General features: G+C 36.7%; 2 protein-coding genes across 3 annotated transcripts in view; one reads left to right on the top strand and one right to left on the bottom strand.

Annotated features, from left to right (window-relative positions):
- CCDC146 (coiled-coil domain containing 146) overlaps positions 1-18,970 on the bottom strand; it is a 192,583-nt gene that overhangs the window by 171,380 nt on the left and 2,233 nt on the right. The gene's annotated exons all lie outside the window — the stretch shown is intronic.
- Positions 1-18,970, top strand: part of FAM185A (family with sequence similarity 185 member A) — a 44,312-nt gene that overhangs the window by 24,330 nt on the left and 1,012 nt on the right. Inside the window, exons 6-7 of the mRNA XM_045564304.1 lie at positions 1,547-1,642; positions 5,495-5,629. Coding sequence (XP_045420260.1) covers positions 1,547-1,642; positions 5,495-5,629 — 231 coding nt within the window. The remainder of the gene's footprint in view (positions 1-1,546; positions 1,643-5,494; positions 5,630-18,970) is intronic.

Below are 18,970 nucleotides of genomic sequence, written 5' to 3'. Positions count from 1 at the left end.
GATGTAATTACTTAGCTCTTGTTTATTTCCCATTTGGGACCAAAAACAGAAGTGAAAGTATTGTTTATGAGCCACTTAGAAATCCTATTTGTTTGTTTTTTCCCCTTGGAGAAAGAAAAGAATCAAACTGATGTTTCACATACTTTACTTTGTTCAACCTGGGATAATATATATATTGTATAGCCAACCTTTTTTTTTTATTATTACCATAATGTATTTTTATTTGTCTTCTTTTAGGATTCAGTAAGAAGTTTTAAAAGGAGTTTCTGTTGGTACTTAAGCAGTGAAATAGTCATCTTTGTCCAGCTATTCTGTTACTTATCTACTAGTGATAGCATTTCCAAACACCAGTGTTTACTTTTGAAACTTGAAAACTAATTATATGGGGTCTGAGAAAGAACATTTTTCAGTATAGATTGGAGATAAATTATTATCAATGAACTTGGAGCTAGATTTTAAATATTTTATTCCAAAGTTCTTGTCTTTGGAGTCATTTAAAATTTCTTTTAAAGAAAAACGTTTGTAGATATACAAATGTTTTCTCTCCACATTTTATAAAAAGTACGATATAACTTTTACCATACTCTCTCCTTAGTTTCCACTTTGAAGTAAAAAAAAAGCTCCTGATAAAATATGCTTTTTAAGAGGCCTCTCTAAAAACAATATGCTTTGGCCTTCTCCAGGCAGTCAGATAGAATATTAAATTAAAGAATCAGTTGCCATGGGAGTAGAAGAAGGAAAAATCACTTAGCACTCACTCTTCAAGATCATTCTCTTACTTCCTTATTTCTAACTCTATTTTCCCTTGAACTTGAAATACTGGGGTCATGGATGAAACAGGGAAATTTGAGTGTGGACTCAGCACTACCTTAATTATGATTTTGTTACCTTGACGTAAGGATGTCTGTTCAATTCCAGAAATTTGAAAAGAAATATATATAAACAAGCTTCACCCACTCTTCAAATGATTCCTCTTCCCCATCTCTTAATGTCCCTCTAAGAAATGTGACAAAACCTTATGTAATCTTTTACTATTAGGAGTACTAAAATTTTAGTACTAGCAAATTTGCTAAAAGGAAAAATTATGAGAGATTTTGATTTTTGTTAACTTTGCTACTGCTTATATGTGACTGTATATGAGGTAGAATTCTTTGGTAATTATTGAAATTTTATAAAATTTGTTAATATGGTAATAAACTAAATCTATCAATGATGCTTAATGGTCTTGGCTGTCAAGGTTCTATTGCTTGCATACTGTCCTTCCTACTCATTAGGTTTTAGAGTAAATGTTTAGAGTTAAATTATTCAGGTTAAGGTAAATGTAGAGATTTTTAATTAGTTGTCTAGGTGTAGATTTCTAGATTTCTGATACCGTTTCCATTTTAATGAAAATGATGGCATTGTTAGGAGGAAAATATAAAACCTTGCAAGATTCTTTGCTCCTTTTCCTAATACTAAAGCAGAGCCTTTTATTTCAAGTTTACAATTCCATTTACTGAAGTAAGAATGATTATATTACACTTAAAAAGTTTTTCCTTCTTCTCAGGTTCATCCTCTGGATGTCTAAAAGCCTCAACTCATCAGGGTGCCATAGATGTTTATGTCAGCCAACTGGGGAAAGTAGAATTGAAATCCCATAAAGGTTAGCCAAATGGAATGTTTTATTTTGACATACGGTGTAAGGAAATTTACATAACACTTCAGAAACAGATGGTCAAATTATCTATATTGACATAGTGATTTCAAGAAAATGTCTTCTGATAGAACTTGATTTAAAGACTGATCTACTTGCTGTCCAGACCAGTGATCTTTACAACTTTTGGGACAGATGGCCATGAAGACTATCTTTCCCTTTGTAGTACAAACAAAAATGCTGTAACGTTTTGACTGTTACTGTGAAATTTTTTTAATGTTGCTATGTGGGTTTTTCAGTTTAGTCTTATGTTTGAAATAGAATATTTGGAAGGAAAACATTTCCATACATTTTTTTTGGAAGCTTTTCTACCAGTCTGTAAGTGGCACTTCTGAGGCTATCAATGTAGAGTAATAGTTTTCAAAGTGTGATCGTGAAATAAAAGTATCACCAAAGTGGTCCTCTAAAGTGATTGTTGACTTAGTCTTTTGAGGTATCAAGACTTATGTATAATGTGTCTCTCTCTATAATTTAATTTCTAATACAAATAACTTATTCTAAGAGTCCAAGTCTTTCATTAAAAATGATATACTTTATGTTCAACTGAAAGCTAAATATCTGTCTGTGCCTGTGCACACCAGCGTGCACGTGTACATGGTGACAAGTGGCTTGGGTGCGGTAACTTGGCCACAGGGGTTAAAGTGTCCTTGATGTACAAAGTTAAGAACTGTAGCTCTGTGTAAAAAAATTTAAAAATCGTCTAGAAGCTCTTACACATTGGCCAGAACAGGGCTATATGTATAACAAGGAAAGTATTTCCTTACAGGAGCTGGTTGTTCCTGCTATTAGTAATTTTTTTTTGCCGTGTTGATTTAATAGTTTTTCATCCATCTAGGCTCTCTTGTCAGAGTGTCAAAATAAAACTGCAGAACACAGAGGTCTAAAACTGAAATTATTTCTGACAACAGTTGTGATTTCTCAAGATCATATTTTTGCTTTAAAATAGGATAATATTGTGTACTCACTAAATTTCTAAGAGCTTCAATAATACCATTCAGGATAAATTGTAAAAGCCATATAAGTCATATAATATGTACTTTCTTATTATAAAGACCCAAGGAGAAAAAAATATATATTATTAACTAGTAACAGAGTAAAAACAAAGTTTTGAATGACCAGCTCTTATATAAAAATTATTTCCTGTTTTGTGTGGTGGCCAAAAAAGTAAAACAAATCAAACAAAAAATTTTAAAACTTTTGAAGATTGTTAACCTTCATTTAGTTAAAATATTTTTGATTATTATTCAGAATGTTGTTCCAGCAACCTATTGACATAGCATATGATGTTGCAAAATTTGATTAGGATTACAATTTTGTGTTTTCTCTTACTGGGACCATATTACTGGCAGAAAGCTTAAAGATAACTGGAAGCAAAGATTTCTGTTTTACTTCAGATCTCTTAATTCTCATTACACTTGGGAACAGTAACTTTTTAGAGTAATGGAAAGTTGTTCAGAACTCTGTTGCTTAATGGTTAGTAAAGACATCTGGAATCCATTCCAACTCTGCCACTGTCTTGCTGCAGGGTTCAGAGCCAGCCACTTGAGTCTCTTAGGTCTTCACCATTTTGCCATGTGAAAAAATATATATGTACTGCTTATTTTCTTTTTCCTTATGGAATGTTAATATAATGACCTTATTTATTCATTCAGAACGGTTATGCTTGAGGCTGGGAGTCATACCTGAATTTGAGTACTGACTTTTCCATTTAACATTTTGTCCTTGGGAAAATCACTAATCTTAATATAGTATGCCTTCGATAAATGATGCTGTTAGTATTAATATGCTTTTGAACTTTTAAGATGGCAGTATTGATGTCACCTATGAACAAGTTTATGCATTGAAAAGAGGTTGAAGGCAAAACAAGAGCTCCCCTTTCTAAAAAAGACCTTGTTAAAGATGGAACATTAAGAAAGTTTTCAAATCATAAGAAGTCTTCATTCACAAACAGTTGCAGAGTTTTGGTAGTGATGGTTTTTGTTTTTTAAAGATGTGGTAGGAGATGGTGATAGAACTCTAAATCTCACAAATTTAAAATCATGTTATTCATTTAAGAGCAGAAAAAAAGTGTTCATAAAATTATCACATTTGATAATTTAGAGATATAAAGTCCTAGAAAAAAGTTTTTTAAATCCCTGATTTTCTACTTTTGAAAGTATATTTGGTAGAAAAACATATATATTCTATTCATCCTGAAATCTTCCAGGATTGTTTTTATTTTGTTTCATTTTTTCCTAAAGCCTCATAGGCTGTTATGGGGAATTTCCTGTTAGTGGTTTACACTTGAACCCTGGAAAGCAATTTGTTTTTTAATAAACTAAACAAGTTGTAGTGATGTGCTTTCTTCCCCATATTTTTTTAAGGAGTTAATATGAGAGTTCATCAGTCTTACTCCAAACTTCCTCTTCCAGTTAGGAAGACTGAGAAGATATGAAATTACTTAAGGAAACTTAAGCTGATGTTAACCAGACTAGAAGGAAAACCATGACCCATAACTAAATGCATTCTAAAGGAATCTTTATAATATTCACAATGGATGTCATCTGACTGTCTTCATCCACAGAGATGGGGTTAATGCTTTATGGCAGGGGCCTCTTACCTACTTTATTTGATGAGAAACTGAAAAAAAAAAACCCTTCTGAAACAGTTTCAGAGGTGTGTTGGTGACTTTGCACTGCAACTCACAGAATTGTTTTGAAAAATGATTCCATAGCTAACAGAGTACTTTTTCTGATTTACGCCTTTAAAAGCTTGAATTACAACCAGATTGTAATGGAAATTAAGTTGAGGTGCCCAAAAGCCTGAAATCCTCTCAAAAGAAATATGTCAGTTGGCATTCAAATAATCCCTTTTTGGGTGTGCGGGTGTGTGTGTGTGTGTGTGTGTGTCTCGCTCTGTCACCCAGGCTGGAGTACAGTACAGTGATGCCATCATAGCACACCATAGCTTCAAACTTCTAGGTTCAAGTGTTCTTCCTGCTTCAGCCTCCTGAGTAGCTGAGACCCAGCTAATTTTTTTTTTTTATTTTTTAGAGATGGGGGTCTCACTATGTTGCCCAGGCTGCTCTCTAACTCCTGGCCCCAAGTGATCCTCCCAGCTCAGCCTCCCAAAGTGCTGGGATTACAGGCTTGAGCCACCACATCCAGTCACAAGTAATCCCTTCTTTACATTGTTAATTTTCTTCACATACAAGGCAACTGTGAAAGCACAAGAGCTCAGCATTCAAGTTGCGTTGTAATGACCAATGAGGACACAAGTCTTGCAGTATAATGAGGTAGCAGTGTATGAAATACCATAGTGGTTAAAAGCACGGGCTTTGTATTTATTGAGCTGAATCTAGGTTCCAGCACTAGCTTTAGTGGGAACTTGAGCAAGTTCCTATCTATAAAATAAGGATGATAATATCTCAAAGTTGATATACAAATTAAGATATAATATAACTAGGTATCTGGCTCTTAGTAAATGCTCAGTGGTAAATCCTGCCTATAAGCTACATATGTACTCCCTTTCTGGTATTGGATGAGCTGAACAGGGCTACTGGCAAAAGAAAAACTAGTAGTTCATAATGTCCTTAATGACCCATACTCTTGACACAAGTTACTGTGAATGCCTTGAGAGTAAGGAGACTTTGACCACCTGAGAGTAAGGAAAAGGCACTACTATTGATATTTAAATACATACTCTATGATAAGTAGTTAAAAGTGTTTCAGGAGCAATGCTACCCTTACAATCAAATTTATAACAGAGTCTGGTACTTTTGATTTCTTTGTATTAATAAGCTCTCCTCTAAATTTATTACAGGCTCTGTTATTGTGAAGGTCCCATCTTCTCTTCCAGCTTATTTACAGTTATCAGGGAAAGAGGTTGATGTGAACTCAGAAGTCCATGTTCAGGAAATGGCTGAAGCTCGTAAAGATGATGGTGTAACATTAACAGGTAAGGAGCCTGTATTTTGCTGTGTCAAATGAATAGTCATTTTCTATACATAAGTAGAAATGTGGCATCCCTAACTACAATTTTAGTTTTGTTTTTTTTTTAATACTTTTCCATTATCACATTCTAGTGTTCGACACTTTTTTCTTCTAGTTGCTTATCAGTAACACGATGCAGACATTTTGTTTGAAAAGACCTCATTAAATCATTTAGGAACATTCATTAGTTCCATCCTTGGATAAACTTGATTTTACAATTTTCTGGAAGAGCTGCTTTCTAATTCTTGAACTTAAAAATCAACTGAATACATATATTATAATGTGAGACTTAAAGCTAACTTTGTATGATTAAATAGGAATTTGGTTTGATGTGCATATCATAAACTTGCTCTTTTAATACACAAATTCTCAATCCCACAAACGTGAATAGCTTTTGCACACTTTTTATTACATCTGGCTGCACTGATGACTGATGCTAATTTTTTAAAAATGTTTATTGTTTTAATGAACAAAAAAATTAAAGCTGGTGAAGTTTTCCTTTAAATCCTACCAGACAGGTGTCAAGGACACTGAAACTGTGTATGTGGCTCACCCATGAGATACTGACTAGAAAAAGGAAATGTGTGTGGGGAGGCAGGGGGTGGTCTTCATAAGATCAAATCTTGGTTTAAATATTTAATATATATGTAATGAAAGTTGAGAAAGTAGTCTGTTAAAAATCATAGAATATTAACAAAATGCATAATAGAAATAAAAAACAATAAACAATACCTGTACACTCCCAGATCTAACTCAATGCCTAATGGGCAGGCTCTTAGTTAACATGGTGAAAATTTGATAGAAAGTACAGTTGTGCATAGCTTAACGAAGGGAATACGTTCTGAGAAATGCGTCAGGTGGTTTCATCGTTATGTGAGCATCATAGATTGTACTTACACAAACTTAGATGGTATAGCTTACTATACATCTAGGTTTTATGGTATAATGTACTGCTTCTAGGCTACAAACCTGTTGGCATGTTACTGTAGGCAGTTGTAACATAATGGTAGGTATTATATCTAAACAAATCTAAACATAGTTGCTCATAGTGGTTTCTAATGATCCTTTGGATTTCTGCAGTATCAGTTGTTATGTCTCCTTTTTCATTGTATCTAAACAAATCTAAACATAGAAAAGGTACAGTAAAAATATGGCATAAAAGGTAAAGAATGTTACACCTGTATAGAGAGCACTTGCCATGAATGGAACTTGCAGTACTAGCAGTTGCTCTGGGTGAGTCAGTAAGGGAATGTGAAGACCTAGGACATTCCTGTACACTACTGTAGACTTTATAAGCACTGTACACTTAGGCTATACTAAATTTATTTAAAAATCTTTCTTTCTTCAATAATAAATTAACCTTAGCTTAATGTAACATTTTGCCTTATAAACTTCAATTTTTTTAAATTTTTGACTCTTTTGTAATAACCTTTAGCTTAAAACATAAACACATTATACAGCTGTACAATTTTTTTTTTTATATCCTTATTCTATAAGCTTTTTTCTATTTTTAAAATTTTTTATTTTTTTTTTTAATTTTTTTCAGCATTTTTGTTAAAAATTAAGACACAAACACATACATTAGCCTAGGTCTACACAAGGTCAGGATCATCAATATCACTATCTTCCACCTCCACGGCTTGTCCCACTGGAAAGTCTCAGGGGCCGTATCACACACACAGGTGTCATCTCCTATGGTAACAATGCCTACTTCTGAAATACCTTCCGAATGACCTGCCTGAAGCTGTTTTACAGTTAACTTTTTCTTTTTAATAAGTAGAAGGACTATACTAAAATGATGATAAAAAGTACAATATAGTAAATACATAAACCTGTAGCACAGTCATTTCTTATCATTATTAAGTATTATGTACTGTACATAATGTATGTGCTATAATTTGATATGACTGACAGCGCAATAGCTTTGTTTACAGCAGCATCACCAAACACATGAATAATGCATTATTCTATGAAATTATGATGCCTATGAAGTCACTAGGTGATCAAAGTTTCTCAGATTCATTATAATCTTACAGGACCACCATCATATATGTGGTCCATTATTGACCGACATGTCATTGTGTGGTGTATGACTATATGTCAAATATGGTAAGAATTAACTTTTTGTGATCTGTTGGCTTGAGTTTGATAAAGAACCAACTGAGTTTTACCTATTTTTGGTCCCACTGATCTAAAGCAATAATACAAATTTGTTTAACGGTGCTCTGAATCGTAGCATAATCAAATTATTTACATATGTAAGTATTATTTACATATGTAAGTTAAAGTTATTTTGTCATATTTTCATTCTGTTACTCACAGAATCATATGCCTTTCTAAAATTTATATTTAGTTTTAAAACTCCTGTCTCATGACTTTCGCCATTATTTCTATGCATGTAACTTTCAAATCAATATCTGCAGACCTGATCTCTTTATTGTTCTTGTCCATTTCCATTCCATTAAACCAGTACCACCTCAAACTGATATTTGATATTTAATATCAAAATTATCTGTCCCTAGCCTAGCTCCTCCTCCTCCTATCCTCTCTATTTTTCTTTGTTTGGTCACTTACCCAACAAACATTTATTAAGTCAGGCACTGCCAGAACCTAGAAGTGCAAAGGTACTATAAAGTATGGTCCTGGCCTTCTGAGGAGCTTACATTCTTATGGGGAAAAACAGACAAACCAGTGAATACAATACAGTGGGACAAATGTTATAATAAAGGTAGGTATGTCGTACTGTGAGAGTGTAGAGGCGATACATCTAAATTAGACTAGCATTGAGTTTGAGGAAGTGAGAGAAGTCGCATATGACCAGAGTATACAGAGTAAAGGGGAAAGAGACCTAAAAGGAGGCTGGAAAGTTTGGAAGAGGTCAGATCCCATAGGGCCAGTTTGGATTTTATATTAAGGGCATTTCAAAGCCCTTGGAAGGTTTTAACCTGGTGTTCAAATAATGAAATTTGTATATTACAAAGATCACTCTGAGTGTTAAGTGGGGAAAGAGATTAGAAAGAACTATGGTAGATGAAGGAAAAGTTAATTAGCAGATTACTGCAGTAATTCAGGAGAAAGAGTACAGTGGCCTGGTCTCCATCGTGAGCTATCTTAAATTCAGCAAACAAATAAATAGATCTTCAACAAATTTTGGTTGAAGAAAAAGATGAATTAATGCTATGAGGAAGATGCATGCTTACTTACCTCACTGGTTATTATGAAGCTCCTCAGCTTATTTAGTTCTTTTTGTGTGTTATTTGTTATTAATATTATGTCTTATACTCTGGTGCCTAGTTCCTGTACCAGGAAAGGCCAAATTGCAGAATGAAGGGTTTATTTCCTGCTCGCAGTGCAAGAATTTAGGATTTATCAAGAGAGTCCTCTTGTAGAGTAGCACAGGATATACTATGAGGTTGGGCCCCAGATGGATCTGTACGTGGTCTCTGATACTAGATTCAATCCATTAGAGTAGTGGTGCACCCTCAGATGAGGACAGCAGCAGTCTCTCTTGGAGAGAGCTGTGAGTATGAACAGGTGATTGGGTTCAAGGGAAACTTTCATATTTCATTTTGACTCTAAAACTGTTTGGTGTCCAAAAGGCCACAGGCCTTAATGTATCAAGTGGATGAGATAATTTAAGACGCCTAGAAAATCAGGGCAAATTGCTTTTTTTGTGTGGAGATTTCCAATCTGAAACCCAATTTTGGAAATAATGAGCAGCTTTATATCAGCTGCTGTTATTAGAGGCAGCTGAGCTCAGCTCATCTGGGTCTTCCTCATCGAGCCTATGAGGCATAGAAACAGAAATACTCTCATTGCTAAGATGTCTGGATTTTATCTGTAGCATGACTTCTTCTGCATAATTTCTGCAAGAAGCCATGCCAATAAAAGTTAGTTCCTTAGGCTCAGGCTTCCCACAGGGTTTTGATGTGTCACCCCTGTAATTTTATTTGATTTCCTGTTCCATGTTTCCCTTGCTATTGCAAGTTGTGTAATTCTAACAGTGATTTACAAGTATTATGTGCTATTTTGAGGTCGAAAAACAGCCTGAAACTCTGTCAGGCTGAAACATTTACCTACTAAAAAGCTATGCACAAGTGTGTATTGGGGGGTGCAGTCTTAGACTCTTTATCAGAGCCTTGATTCTAAGTTTTGTGCTCTACCCATGTATGGCAAATTCAACATGTAAATGGCTTAGGTTAGATATTTCTAATAAGGAGTTGACTTCTCTATTAGGTTTTAGACTTGGTATATCAACTTAGATATGAAAACTGACTATGGTATATCAAGATATTCTCCAAGCCCAGATAAACATATGGTACAAAGTTCTTTTGTCTTAAAAGATGTTTAATGATTTAGAGAGTATTAGTTCTGATAAAGTGTGTTGCCAGTAAAAGGATTGGTGTTTATCACTGTCTGCAAAGTAAGGAAGCTGGCACTACTGGGTTTATTTCATTTTAGTCAAACTGGAAATATAAAGCATTTATTACTTTTATAATGAAGTCATTTGGGGTCAAAATAAACTACCAAGTCAGAAGAGAGTTCTCAGCTTGTCCTTAAGGCCAGAGTTATACACACAATGGTATTGTGATTTATAATGGAATACTAGGTCATGGGTTGGAAAAAAGGTTGAAATGGGACTAAGCACTCACAGGATGCCACTTTTAAAATCTAGAGACAGTGTTTTCTCTCCAAATGGGAAAAAATACAGTCTTTTGATATGACTAACAGAGATAACTCTGTTTTTAGAACACACTGAAGTTTTGGTTTTTTTCTACGCTTATAGCACATGAATTTGTCAGTAATGTAGATATGTTTCGGAACCACATGAAAGAAATTCAGTAACGGAATGAAGAATACTATAAGGTTTATGGCTGCCTGCTTAAAAATACTTTGACAGGGACTGGGCTCAGTGACTCGTGCCAGCATTTTGGGAGGCCAGGACAGGAAGGTGACTTGAGCCCAGGAGTTCAAGACCAGCCTGAGCAACATAGCAAGACCCCATCTCTACAAAAAGTAGAAAAATTAGCTGGGTGTGGTGGCTCATGCCTATAGTCCCAGCTACTCAGGAGGCTGAGGAAGGAGGATAACTTGAGCTCAGGAGTTTGAGGTTGCAGTGAGGTATGGTGACGCCACTGCACTCTAGCCAGGACAGCAGAGTGAGAAAACTGTCTTCAGATATTGTGCTTTAATGGTGTTTTTGTTTCCCTATCTTTTTGTTGAAGTGTAAGATCCTGGGAGTATCTTACACTGGGTATGTTAATTTTGTTAATGTTTGCCCAAAAAAGATCAGGTTTTATTTCAATTTATCTGCAAACTTTATCCATAAACGCCATATAGTAAATGCATTAGACTTGACAGGTTACATACGATCTCTGTTGCATATTCTTCTTGTTCTTTTTTTTTTTTAAATAATCGCTTTAAAATATTAAAAGCCATTCTTTCCTTTCAGGCCATATAAAAACAGGCCCCTGGCTAGATCGGGCCTATGGGCTATAGTTTGCTGACTAGACTGAGTCCCAATCTTACTTAGTACATTATGAATTCCTGTTGTAATGTCTGTGGTTGTTTCTTTTTTTTTTTTTTATCATTGTTTGTTTTTGTATTTATTTTAGTCATTCAGGAAATACTAAACCACAGCCAAATCCTTACCCTGAATGAACTCTTTCCAGCAGTGAAGAAAACATGACTTATGCACATAAAAGTTTAATGTAACATTTAAGAAATAATGCAACCATAGAATGGCAAATAAATACACAAAAAGATGTTCACTATCACCAGCCATTAGGGAAATGCAAATTGAAACCAGAATAAGATACCACTACATACTTACTAGAATGGCTAAAATAAAAAATACTGATAATACAAATGCTGGTAAGGATGCAGAGAAACTGGATCTCTCTTACACTGCTGATGGGTATGTAAAATGATATAGCCATTCTAGAATTCAGTCTGGCAGTTTCTTAAAAACAGACATGAAACTACCATTAATGACCTAGCAATTATATTCCTGTGCATTTATCCTGGATAAATGAAACTTGTGTTCACTCAAAAACTTGTACACAAATGTTCAGAGCTTTATTTATAATAGCCAAAAACTGGAAATGACTTAAAATATCCTTCTACAGTGAATGTTTATATAACCTGTGCTATGTCCATATAAGGCAATTCAACAATAAAAGGAATAATCTATTCATATACACAACTTGAATTGAACTTAAGGGCATTATTCTGAGTGAAAAAAGCCAATCTCAAAATGTTACATACTATATGATTCTATTTATATAATATTATTGAAATGACAAAACTATAGAAGTAGAGAATAGATCAGTGGTTGCTGAAGGTTAGGGAAGGAGGGGGAGGGTATGAGGTATTTTATTTTGCCAACCAATTTCCTGGTTTTGATAATGCACTATAGTTATATAAAATGTCACCATTGGGGAAACTAGGTGGTGGCTGCACAGGACCTCTCTGTACTATTTTTGCAACTTCTTGTGAGTCTATAATTATCTCAAAATAAGACGTTAGAAAAGTGGGGAGAGAGGAAGGGAGAGAGAAAAAGGGGAGCGAGGAGGAAGGAAAGAGAGAAAGAAAAACAATGAACTCTTCCAGGCAAGATGGAGTTAAAGGGACTGAGTTGCCCTCCTATCTGAAACAATGACGATAAAAAATTTTATAAACAGACAAAATACATGAAATTGTTTTCAGGGCACTGGGACATCAGAAAGTGAAAGAAAGTGATCACTGAGAGATGGCGAAAAATGAGATGAGCCCTGCTTATTGCCTTGAGTGAGTCTCTAAGCTATAGTACAGGGAGAGGTAACCACCAGGGAGTGTAGCAGACTCCTTGCGTTTAGGTCAAGATGAGAGTCCAGGGAGACTAAGACAGAGTTAGAGTTTGTAGGATAAAGTACCAGAGGGAGTAGAGCCTGATGTTTGTACAGATCCAGGAATAATGTCTGTTTTACCCACAAGACTAGAAAACAATCTTAACTCATAGGACATTGGGTAGAGCACTTAGCAGTGGGAAACATTTAGTCCTAGACTGAGAACCACTGTAGAACTGCCTAACAAATCATAAAAGCAAGAGATGAAAGACTTAAACTGTTTCCAAGTAACTTAACTGCATTCTTGAACAAAACTCAACATTTATAGGAATACAGAAGTATCTAGCACCCAACAAAGTAATGTTCACAATGTCTAGCAGCCAATCAGAGATTATCAGACATGCAAAGAGGCAAGAAAACATGACTCATAATGAAGTGAATAACTGATTGAAAACAATCCAGAACTGACACAGATGTTAGAATTATTAGAGAAGGAAAATAAAATCATTATTATAACTATATTCTACATGTTCAAAATGTTAAAACGTGGAAGATATAAAAAGACCAAAAGTGAATTTCTGTAAATGAAAACTACAATGTCTGAGATGAAAAATGCAGTTGATGGGATTAGACACTGCAAAAGAAAAGATGTGAGGAGGAAGAGTCTATAAGATTATTTCTTGGGCAGAACTGGTTAATTGTGTACTTGCTCAATGCCTAGAGTACTGTTGACTTTGTTATTATTCCAGGTATTTGACAGAAAAATTAATGGATGGGCACTACTAAAACCAGCTCAGAAATATTTCCTTACCAGTACAGATTGCTTGTTGAGCTATCTTGGGTTGCATTTTTGTTGAGAGAAGACTATAAATAAAGAACGTTGACAAAATATTTTGTCATGGAATCATACATAGTGTTAGAGATTTTGTTTGTGAAATATATGTGTTAAAAATAATAAAATTTCAGAGCAATTCTTTTCTTTTCTTTTCTTTCCCTTCCTTTCCTTTCCCCTTTCCTTTCCTTTCCCCTTTCCTTTCCTTTCCCCTTTCCTTTACTTTCCTTTCCTTTCCGTGTCTCACTTTGTTGCCCAGGCTAGAGTGCCGTGGCATCAGCCTAGCTCACAGCAACCTCAAATTCCTGGGCTCAAGCAATTCTTCTGCCTCAGCCTCCCGAGTAGCTGGGACTACAGGCATGCGCCACGATGCCCGGCTAATTTTTTCTATATATTTTTAGTAGTCCAGCTAATTTCTTTCTATTTTTCAGTAGAGACGGGGTCTCACTCTTGCTCAGGCTGGTCTCCAACTCCTGAGCTCAAATGATCCACCCAACTCGCCCTCCCAGAGTGCTAGGATTACAGGCGTGAGCCACGGAGCCCAGCCGGAGAGCAATTATTTTGATGTTGTTTCACAAGTGTGTGATTTCCTAGTCAGCTTTGTGAAGGCATTGGCATGTCTTTACATCTTTTGAACTTCCCTAAAATACTTAGTGTGATTCTTCCCATAGTGGGTGGTCGGTAGTGTTTGTAATTTTACAGAGGGAATCCTGCAACCTCCTGCTGCACTGAAGTTTAATCTGCTGCTAATAAGGCAGCAGCAGAAGTATCCCTCTGAACCAAATGTAAATAAAGGGCTTATTTATAATCCTCCTGTTTTAGGTTAGGAGTGGGAGTAAGGAGGGAGGCGGGAAGAAGCTCACTTTACCGAGAAGCCTTTTAATCTTGCTTTTAAACAAGAGAATTAAATACCACAAATTACTCCCTAGAGCCCTATCTTTGTTGATAGCTAGTGCTGATTACATCAGGTGCATTTTGGGTTGGATAGAATGTGGAGATTCATATGTTTGGGTAGATTTGAGCAGGGGATTAGAGAGCAAATTACAGAGTTAAACCCATGTCCTAGGTCACCTTTCCTCCCATGAAATGGAAGCCACACTGCATGGGGATAGGGTAGTCATTTTCCCATTTCTCGGTCAAAGAAACATTGTCTGATATTTAGTGGCAAAGGAAATAAATAAGGAACAAGGTTTCTGGAACCCCAGGTTCCAATATATGTTGCAAGACCTTTGTAGGAAGGAATTTGTAAACTTCACAAATTAGAACAGAGTCTCCACAGATTGAGGCCACAGTACAAAGAGATTTCAGTAAATTACTTACTGGCAAGATAGAGAAAGCTATTTTCAAGCCACCTAAATGGAATTTTATAAACTGTCCTGCCTTTTGAGTATTGTCTCTAAGCTGAAATTGCTCGTGTGTTCCTTTTGTTAGGAGCAGTAACATTGTGCTTGGCCTCTATTGCTGCAGAAGGAAATGGGTAGATAAGCTTCTCACTCTACGCACAAGAAATGCATGATTAGGAGGTGATGACTAATATATTAAGGAAGAGATCTCAGATATTTAGAAAGCCTTACTGTTATTGATGCTTTATTATTGGTGCTAAATGGTGTAAAAAAGGAAAAATCTAGAACAGCGGAAAGTTCAGGATTTCTAGTTTTTTCCTCCACAGTTTTTTTGTTTGTTTTGTTTTGAGACAGGGTCTTGCTCTGTCACCCAGGCTACAGTGCAGTGGCATGATCATCCATGTTTACTTGAATTACTGTTACCAAACCGAACTAGTGTCTGCTCACCTGGTACAGTAAAGCCAGACACTGAAAGGGAGAGATGCAGCAGGATAAAGAGGCATCTTTATTGCTTGGCACCAAGCAAAGAGTACAGGCAGCTGATGCTTAAGACCCAAACTCCCCAGTGGCTTACTAATCAGGGCTTTTAATTTTTTTTAATTTTTTTTTTTTTTTTTTTGAGACAGAGTCTCACTCTGTTGCCCAGGCTAGCGTGCCATGGCATCAGCCTAGCTCACAGCAACCTCAAACTCCTGGGCTTAAGCAAGCGTTCTGCCTCAGTCTCCTGAGTAGCTGGGACTACAGGCATGTGCCACCATGTCCGGCTAATTTTTTTCTATATATATTTTAGCTGTCCAGATCATTTCTTTCTATTTTTAGTAGAGACAGGGTCTTGCTCTTGCTCGGGCTGGTCTCGAACTCCCGACCTCGAGCAATCCTCCTGCCTCGGCCTCCGAGAGTGCTAGGATTATAGGTATGAGCCACTGCACCCAGCCTAATCAGGGCTTTTAAAGGCAGGAGTATACTTTAGGCAGGCAAAATTGTAAATCAATACATGGAGTTTATACATTGGCCTGGCTTAAAAAGGCAGGATATCCTGAAGTGGGGGGGCCTATGGGTCCTAGGTGGATTAAGAGATTCTGGGATTAGCAGAAAGGAATGTTAAGATGGGTATGACAGGCCCCTGGGGAAATTTAGAACAAAGAATGGCAGTCAGAGTTCAATTCTTCAGTTCCCCCTTATCTGTATTTTCCATCCCATGGGGGTTTCTGGAAAACAACTCAAGAACTTATGTTAAGATGCTCATCTTTAAGTTTCCACATGAAACAAAACACCTCATGACTGTTGCTCACTTGGAGGGCCATTGTTCTCACCAGGTTGCCCATTCACTTGTCTAGGTTAGCCAGGTGCCCAGAACTTCCCCTGAAGGGACTCAAGATTTTCCTTTATTTCCATGCTTGGAGGGCCCAGCAGACCCCTAAGAGGGGCGCTTGTTCTGTCTCATTACTAGAAAAAGAAATTCTGTATTACAGAAAAACTACTGGGTACCTAGAAATCCTGACCTACCAACTGCAGCACATGCACACACACACACACAAAAAAAAAAACAGCTTAAAATTGATGAAGCTGAAACCCTTATTGATGAAGAGTTAGAAGAAAAAGAGAAGTTTCCAACATAAGGATTTGCCAATTCGAATAAGGGATTTTAACTAGTTTATCAAAGATAATAAATGGGGTCGTGATGATACTGAAAATATATCAAGAGAAAAAGAAGGAACAACTCCAGATGAAGTCATTGAATACTCAGCTGTGCTCTGGGTAAGATGCAATGAGCTCTAGAAGGTAGACAAGATTATGGCTCAGGATGAAGAGGAGAGGCAAGAATTTGTTACCAAAAACTTGGCACTGGTCCATGAGGCTGAATCAGAAGAATGAGGACAGGTGTTTTGGGAATGAGGAAAGTTTATTACTTTGCCAGCAAAGGAGGAAAAATGGTAGACCTTCTCATCTCCAAATCCAAATTTCCTGAACATAAGCAGAAATGCAGAGCTTTTAAAGAATGGGTTCTCAGCTTCAGGCAATTACTGTGGTTAACTATTCTATCATCCCATCTCTGCCAAAGACAAAGCCTGAGAACTCAGCCAGCCACCCACTTAGGAGGCTGGTGGCAAGCCATCTGGGATAAGAACAAAAGGCCCTCTCCCTGCTCCTTCCTACCACTGGCCTGAGGCAGAGATGCAGGCTTCTGTTCTCAGAAAGAGTGGGGGAAGCTTCAAAGAGACAGAAAACATTTTTGCTGCTTTTTTTTCTGTCCAGGCCATTCCCTGTTACATATTCCCCACTCTCAATTTTATGCTTCCATATCTATGGGAGGAGGGGTGACTACTCTTACAAATTCAGAAAAGAATTTGCATCAGAAAAGCACTTGAAGCAAAGGTCAGATGGTATAACATAAAACACCTTTTCTTCAGCTGAGAATATCAAACGATACTAACAAAGGAAAAAACTATACTGAAGAAGAGGATCATTCTCTAATTTGTATTCAACAAGGAAAATGTTTAAGATGAATTGCAAGGACTATCTTCAGTTCAGATTTGACTGATATCTTTGATACAATTAGGCCTTTCCTTGTCCTAAACTAAGAAAGATTAACTAATAGCCTGACACCTTTAAAGGTCTGAAAGAAACATTTACTGCCTGTGCTCTCTGTGGGCTGCTACCTGTGAGGTTTTGTCTACATAACAAGACCACCTCTGCTAGGAAGTCTCCTCCTCTCCTTTCCGTAACCTCTTGCCAATATAACCTGACTTACCACCATAGCCTGCTTTTGGCCATGCTCTGAGCCTGCATTGTTTCTGTAACCTCAAGATGGTATATAAGCTTCAGCACCCCACTGGGTAAATCACTCTGTGGTTCTCTCTGAGTGCACATTAATAAAATTTGTATGCCTTTTCTCCAATTAATTTGCCTTTTGTGAGTTGATTTTTCAGGGAACCTTCAGAGGGTGAAAGGGACAGATTTTTAGAAAAAGACTACATAATGTATGATTCTGTTAGGTAGATAGTGAGGGATTCCAGGTCTCCTAGGGACGAAAGTAGATGTCTTGCCTTGGTGCAACTGCTCCACTTAAGAAGAAGGACAAGGGTGGGCCCCATGCCCCCATCTTGGTCCTGCTTCACCCTAATCCTTACAATATGTTGAGCAACTGCCATACCTGGGGTAAGAGGGAACACCCTGTGAATCTGCCAATCCTAATTTAGCATGCCGGCTCTAAAAGAAGGCAGAGGACTCTCTAGCCAACAGGCCAAGCAGCATAGGTACCATAGAGTCCGGAGATTGAACTAGAACAACCTGTATGCGTAGTTAAGGCTCAGGTCATGCAACTCTCAACTGTCCAATCAAAGTGGTTCCATGGTGACATTTGAACCACAGGAGGTCCCAATCCAGGCACTATAAAATAAGACGCAGACCATAACCACGCCCTTTTTCTGCCCATTCCCCTTGTTCTCCCTTTGCTACAACAGTGGGTCCGTTCGTCATCTGTGGCATATGTATCACGCTCTATAAACCTGTATCTTGCTCTTGCTCTATAATCCTCTTTCTCTCCTCAATAAACCTCATTTTCATACTTGCCTTACTTTGGTGTGTCTGGTCATTCTTCGACCATGAGCACACCAAGAACTAGCATTTCAGACTGAAACCTGACAATTCCATTTATATAAAATTTTAGAAAATGCAACTAATCTATAGTGACACAAAGCAGATCAGCGATTGCTGGGGAATGGGGATTGGAGGGTGACAGACAGGTAGGGCCATGAGGGAAAAATTACAATGGGGTACAAAGAAGCTTTTGGGCATGATGGATATGTTCACTATCTTGATTGAGGACATGTTTCACAGATGTTTACATATGTCAAAACTTACTACATTGTAGACTTTAAATACATGTAGTTTATTTTGCCAACTAAACTTCAATAAGCTCTTTTTTAAAGCTTCATTAAAAAATCAGACAGGTTGAGCATCCCTAATCCAAAAATATGTAATGTTCCAAAATCCAAAACTTTGTGAGCACCAACATGACACTCAAAGGAAATATTTACTGGAGTATTTTGGATTTCCAGATTAGGGATGCTCGACTGGTATGTATTCTGCAAATATTCCATAGTCCAAAACAATCTGAAATTTGAAACAATTCTGGTCTCAAGCATTTCAGCTAACAGATATTCATCCTGTACAAATAAAAAACAGAATAGCTTCCTTCTCAGAGTTATTCTAAGAAAATGAAAGGAGTAGAGTAAGCCCAGATAACCTCTTTGCAACTCTTTCCCAACTCAAGCTATTTTTACTAAGATTTTTGGTGTTCT

The sequence above is a fragment of the Lemur catta genome, chromosome 11 (genome assembly GCF_020740605.2).
Source record: "Lemur catta isolate mLemCat1 chromosome 11, mLemCat1.pri, whole genome shotgun sequence".
Taxonomy (NCBI): Eukaryota; Metazoa; Chordata; class Mammalia; order Primates; family Lemuridae; genus Lemur; species Lemur catta.
Note: the sequence above shows the minus strand (reverse complement) of the source record. Positions and strands in the feature narration are given on the sequence as shown.